The sequence below is a fragment of the Malaya genurostris genome, chromosome 2, assembly GCF_030247185.1.
Source record: "Malaya genurostris strain Urasoe2022 chromosome 2, Malgen_1.1, whole genome shotgun sequence".
Classification (NCBI taxonomy): Eukaryota; Metazoa; Arthropoda; class Insecta; order Diptera; family Culicidae; genus Malaya; species Malaya genurostris.
Window position 1 is genome coordinate 160,614,352 of NC_080571.1, and position 6,806 is coordinate 160,621,157.

Genomic DNA, 6,806 nt, shown 5'->3' on the forward strand with positions numbered 1-6,806 from the left:
ACATGAAACTGGACTCGACGATTGCATCACGTCGCTTCAGCTATTTGGAACTGCCTACAACGTGTTTCGATGTGATCGTTCTATTCGTAACAGTAATAAATCTCGGTTTGGTGGCGTTCTGATCACAGTCGCTCATCGGTACACAAGCATGATGGTAACGACGACCAATGGACAAAATCTAGAACAGCTATCTGTTTCAATTCGTATAAACAATAAGTATGTAACAGTATGTGCCATTTATATCCCTCCGGATCGAAGTCAAGATTTGAATGTGATAAATGAGCACATTGCTTCTGTGAATGAACTCCTTGATAAAAGTTCGGATTGTGATACTGTTTTAGTCTGTGGTGATTATAATCAGCCACGAATGCGTTGGGCACGGAGTGAAAGCGGTACTTTTTGCAATACTTCGCAATTACCCCCAGCCAGTCACACTTTACTAGACGGTATGGAATTTCTGAGCCTCGTACAGGCGAATCTCGAGTGTAACTTATTAGGACGCACACTTGATTTGTTTTTTATCCCGATAAATAGCCAGACTAGAGTCGTTCGTTGCTCTGCCCCGCTGCTTCCCGTAGACAGCGATCATCCACCGCTTGGTATATATATATATATATATATATATATATATATATATATATATATATATATATATATATATATATATATATATATATATATATATATATATATATATATATATATATATATATATATATATATATATATATATATATATATATATATATATATATATATATATATATATATATATATATATATATATATATATATATATCCCTGCAAAAAATGGAAACGCACAACTTTCGTCAAACAGTAGCAGCAGTACGGTGCGCCCATTGAATTATCGTTCGATAGATTTCTCTGCTCTTTCGGATCATTTGAACAGTATCGATTGGACTTTAGCGCAACGCATTTCAACGTATTACATCGTCAACGGACCTCTCTCAATATTTCTAATTATCATCGATCAGTCAATGCGTATAGATCACTTAATGTTAGCTTGTATAAGTCGTACTCCAGAGATGGTTAAAAAAGCTGCAAAAAATTTGAAATGCTCGTTCGCTCCCGGGCCTGATGGATTACCCGCTGCTATCTTAACTCGTTGTATTACTGCTTTAGCAGGACCGCTTAGCACTATTTTCAATCGATCGTTTAAACTAGCAAAATTTCCACTTGTATGGAAGCAATCATTCATGTGCCCCGTATTCAAGAATGGGGATCGACGAAATGTGGCAAATTATCGCGGGATAACTTGTCTCTCTGCTTCTTCAAAACATTTTGAAATTATCGTCAGCGAGGCTATCATGGATCGTGCAAAGAACTACATCTCATTCGACCAACATGGGTTTACGCCAGGACGATCAATAACAACTAATTTAATGACGTTTACGTCAAAGTGCATCGCTTGCATGGAGACTAAGTCACAGATGGATGTTATCTATACGGATCTAAAAGCTGATTTTGACCATAAAATACTGCTGTGCAAATTGTCTCATCTCGGGTTTTCTGCTCAGCTTGTGTCGTAGTTAAACTCGTATCTTTCTGGTAGAATTTTACGAGTAAAATTGGATAATTGTACGTCATCGCAATTTTCGAATAGTTCTGGAGTTCCACAAGGCAGTAATTTGGGACCATTGCTTTTCACACTGTTCTTCAATGATGTTTCGTTGGCTCTGGGAGATGGTTTCAAACTGATATATGCAGACGACTTAAAATTGTATATCGTAGTTCGAACTGTGGAGGATTGTCGGCGATTACAGCATCAACTACAACTCTTCGTCAATTGGTGCTGCGTGAATAAATTTTTTATCAACGTTTCAATGTGTCAGGTGATGAAGTTTCATCGTAATATGCATCCGGTTAAATTCGACTACTGTATTGGAGGTTCAGTCCTGACTAGAGTGAACCTGGTGAATTCGATTCACATCGATAATTAATAATCACGAAAGCGTTACGTCAATTGGGATTCATTTCTAAAATCGGTATGGAATTCAAAGAACCATATTGTTTGAAGGCTTTGTACTGTTCACTGGTTCGGCCAATCCTTGAGACCACGTCAGTTGTTTGGTTTCCTCATCAAATTTCATGGTGCATGCGAATTGAACGTGTTCAAAAACGCTTCGTTCGTTTGGCACTGCGACACCTGCCGTGGCGAGATCCAGCAAATCTGCCACCCTATCCTGATAGATGTAAACTATTTGGAATCGATACTTTGCAACGTCGCCGAAAAATTCAGCAAGCATTGTTCGTCGCAAAATTGATTAACGGAGAGATTGATGCACCTGAGTTACGTTGTGAAATGAATTTTCGGACACCGAGTAGAACACTGCGAAATGCAACTCTGCTTCAGCACAGATTCCACAGGACTCTTTTCGGATATAATGAACCGATAGCCGCTTGAATTCGGACGTTCACTGCAGTCGAAGATTACTTTGAGTTTGGTGAATCATCTAGTCGCTTTGCTAGTAAAATTAAACGATGTGCCATTATGTTTTGACAATGTTTTACAGTATTTATTTTTTATGTTATTTATTTAGTATGTAGTTAGCCGTTTTAAGATTATTGTAGTTGTTTTGTTCTTGTTTTTGTTCCTGTAACTGTTTTAAAAGGTGGTGTTTTTTACGCCCGTATGAGAATGACAAACAAAACTCAACTCAAATGGGCTTTGTCCCATCCAATCTGTCCATTTATATTCGTTTATCCGATTGACATAAACAGAAATAATTAAATTTAGGCTGCTGGTTGCATGGTGTTTCTCTGGAGACCGCATGTTCCTGGCTGGAGTTTATACAGGTTTCGTTGTTGTTGCAATTTTTGATTCCGTGTCCGAACTTTCCGCACCGGAAACATTGCATAGGGTTTGGGTAGTATACTTCCACTGTTATACGGATCATTCCGATATATATTTTACTAGGACGTTTGGTACCGGAGAAGGAAAGAACTAGTGCCGGTGTGTTGATTCTGACGCCGTTTTCGTTTCTTGTAATTCTCACTTCTATAACGTTTTGGTTTCGTAGTTTTGTTAACATTTCTCCATTTGTTTGAATCGTATCCCAGTCTCGTATCAGTCCTTGTACCCTGTTATAGATAGGGTGGTGCGTGACCTCGATTGAGTATCCTTGTCCGAGATTTTTCATTTTCATTTAATTTTTTTTTTTAGTGTTCCTGGTTCGGTGATAGTCCCGTACTAAAGAATAGGGGATCACGCTTCTGCTTCGTTTTATTCCAATGGAAGATCGTGTGTCTCCTTTGATCGGCCGTTTCGGTCCAGCCATCACTTAGATCTCGACCTCTTTGTTGACAACACACAAACTGACCCACACACATACACACACGCGGACATTTACTCAGTTCGTCGAGCTGAATCGATTGGTATATGACAATATACCTATATATATGGCCTCGGAAAATATTTCTAAAGTTTGAGCGAATTCTACACCTATTTTTTATATAGGTAGGTAAAACGCGTTTAGCAGCGCCAGTTGGGAAGCTATCGCCGCAGCCCTGCATTAAATGCGGATCCCCGGCTATCTGTTTAGGATTATAAGGAAATACTCTCAGAATATAGTCTCAGAATAGAGTCCTTGTGTACGATGTCGTTTAGAGTGACAGCTGGTGTACCCAATGTACAGCGGAGTGTTATCACTGAAGCTTCCGGCAGGCGTCATTATCGTTGGGTTTCGTAAACGACTTTGTATTAGCGGTTTCTGGCGAATCAATCGATTAATTCGAAATGCTGGTATCGGAGTCAATAGACACTGTCAAAAGATGGATAAATGGAGTGAATCTGCAGATAACCCATCACAAGACAGAAGTGCTCGTAGTCAGTAACCGTAAAGCAGTGAAAATGCTGGAGATCACGATCGGAGAAGAGAGAATTTCATCGCAACGCGCTTTGAAGCACCTGGGTGTGATAGCCGACGACCACCTAAGCTTTAACGCGCACGTCGACTATGCCTGTGAAAAGGCGGCGAACGCGGTTAATACAGTAGCGAGGTTTATGCCAAACGTGGACGGCCGAAGAAGTAGTGTGAGGCGCTATTAGTTGACTATTCGATTATGATTGGATTTTTTTTGTAATTATTCGATTAGCCCAATAATCGAATATTAGTTTCAAACTAATCGATGAAATATTACTCGACCCGGTAACTAATCGATTACTCGATTAAACGATCGGTATTGCGATATCCCTAGTTACATTGACATACTACATTTCAGTAAGTCAAAATCAATTCAATCATGTGTGAGAAAGTGAAGTGAGCTACATTTTATTACATTTAATTACTATTGTTGGTACTTCTGCATCCAAAAGGTGGATATCGGCATAGTTACATTCGGTTCTTTCAACCACACAATAATATGACCTACCAATTTATTTACGATTCTATATGAAGATTTGAATTTAAAATAAATGTACTAGTACTCGAATTTGAATAAAATTAGTAGATCTTTAATGGGATTTATCAATGGTTGGTTTATTTGGTTACAGACTCTCGTGGTCAGCAAACTAGAGAAATTAATTAACAAATATAAAGAAAAAAATCTTTAAACTGTGATTTTTACACTAAGGACCCTACCTACGGAAGCAGGGGTTTATGCCGAATGAAAATTGGAAGTTTGTGGAAATCGGTTCAGCCATCTCCGAGGAAAGTGAGTGACATTATTGTCACATTTTGGGTGCATATCACCTTGTAATTCCGGAACCGGAAGTCGGATCCACATGAAATTCAGGAACTTTGTATGCGGGTATAAGACCTTCCATTTGAATCTCAGATTGTGAAAATCGGCTCAACCATCTCCGAGAAAAGTGAGTGACATTTTCTTCACAATTATTGTGCATATCACCCAGTAGTACCGGAACCGAAAGTCGGATCGAAATGAAATTTAGGAACTTTGTATGGGGCTATAACACCTTTCATTTGAATCTGAGTTTGTGAAAATCGGTTGAGTAATCTCCGAGAAAAGTGAGTAGCATATACGTCACACACAAAGACATTTGTTCAGTTCGTCGAGCTGAGTCGAATGGTATATGACCTTCGACCATCCGGGCCTAGGTTCAAAAGTAGGTTTTTGCAGTAATTGTATAGCCTTTCTGTATGAGAAACGCAAAACACGAAAACCGTACCATTATATTCGTTCTAATTTGTTTCGGCATTACTATATAGATTTTGACAGTCTTTCAATTATGGACTTACATCATTTTATCAACATTGCAACATCTTTATTTGCGAACATGGCGCCCACAGGCGAGTCCAAATCGAATCTCGAACCTAGAAGTAGATTCATGTGCGCCAAAATAGCAGCACTGCGCACTCATATATAGACAGGATATGTTGAATGTACGTAGGGATATACGCGGCGTGACAGTCGACAATATTGTCGAGGAGATATGTCGCGACGAAGACACGTGGAACGTTGTTGACAGAGCAGTAACGGGAATGCTGTGCGCGCTGCAGAAGAAGTGGCGCTAAGATCAGAGAGCGCCGGACTGTGATCCGGGTATGAATGATCCTCCGCCGGTGGATGACTGAGTCGTCCGTAACAACACACATTGAAGCGCAGAGCAACAGGCAGCCGCGATCACCGACCGCTAAAGGATCAGCGAACAAGCGTCGGCTCGGGAGTTTTTCCGTCGTCAGGGAACTCTCCGTCGGTGTAGTCTAAATCCTTCACAGGGGATTAGATGAGTAGATTGCAACGTAGCACAGGTATGGATCATCTGGGTGAAAGTGAACCGGAAGCCTTCTTGAACCGAAATCACTGGAGCGACGCAGGCATCCTGCCGATCGATCCGTTCACGGGTTTCTGTCGATGTAGGCTGGATCCATCATCGGGGATTAACCGCGTAGTCCGAGATCAACAGTGTTTTATTCGATAAGAATATTCGACCGCGCTCTAACATGCGTGTCAAGTGAATACTTTTAAACAAATTTCATCTCATCGACGTGAAGGGTCTGGCGAACCACTGTCAAAGGTACTTAAAATACTTGAATATTTTCTTCTCTTCAATCGTTCTTTGGAAGGAGAATCCATGCTTGCTATTTAACATATGCATATACAAGGTAATCATGTTAGTTAATACATATACATATAACTTCATTTTAGTCAAGCATAATTACTCATGATTCATAAGTCTAGTGTAAGAGTAATCACTAATAAAAACGATTGAATCAAGATATATTCAATGTGTGAAGAATTCAAAAATCCATTACGAATCAATGAGATTTAAAAAAAACAAAAAAAAAGTGGTAAGTCTGGAGCGCTCAATCTCTGTAAATATTCCTGCTTTTTATGTGTCGGTTTTTCTTGTTATGCTTTGTGCGACTATTCGGTAAACTCAAGCGGTTAAAATATTCGCGCCTTTTCTGAGACTACATTTCACCTTAAGGTATGATTTTCTGCCTCGACAATTACTTTTTTATTGGCTTATGTTTTAAATATTTTTGCCGTCTGCATGTCAATTGCGTTGAAATATTCGGCATTTGCTCAATACCTTAAAAAATCTTCTTTGGCTTCCATATTTGAATGTGGATTTTCAAAATGTGTAGTATTAGTGTATTTTTTTAAATTGATATTCACTTAAGAACTCGTCTACAAATGTCCTTTGTTTTTATTTAAAATAGATGTACATATTTTTCATATATTCAAAAATAAATCGATTAATTTCTTCACTTATCTTATACTGTCGCTGAAACACGCCTGGCTGCTCGCTCTGTATATATATATATATATATATATATATATATACAAGGTGAGATGAAAAAACTGCAACCAACTTCAGA

The 6,806-nt window shown here is 38.9% G+C and overlaps 1 protein-coding gene across 1 annotated transcript in view; it reads left to right on the forward strand.

Annotated features, from left to right (window-relative positions):
• The window catches only part of LOC131428945 (uncharacterized), an 18,599-nt gene extending 14,530 nt beyond the window's left edge, over positions 1-4,069 (forward strand). Inside the window, exon 2 of the mRNA XM_058593002.1 lies at positions 3,818-4,069. Coding sequence (XP_058448985.1) covers positions 3,818-4,069 — 252 coding nt within the window. The remainder of the gene's footprint in view (positions 1-3,817) is intronic.
• Positions 4,070-6,806: the final 2,737 nt, after the last annotated feature.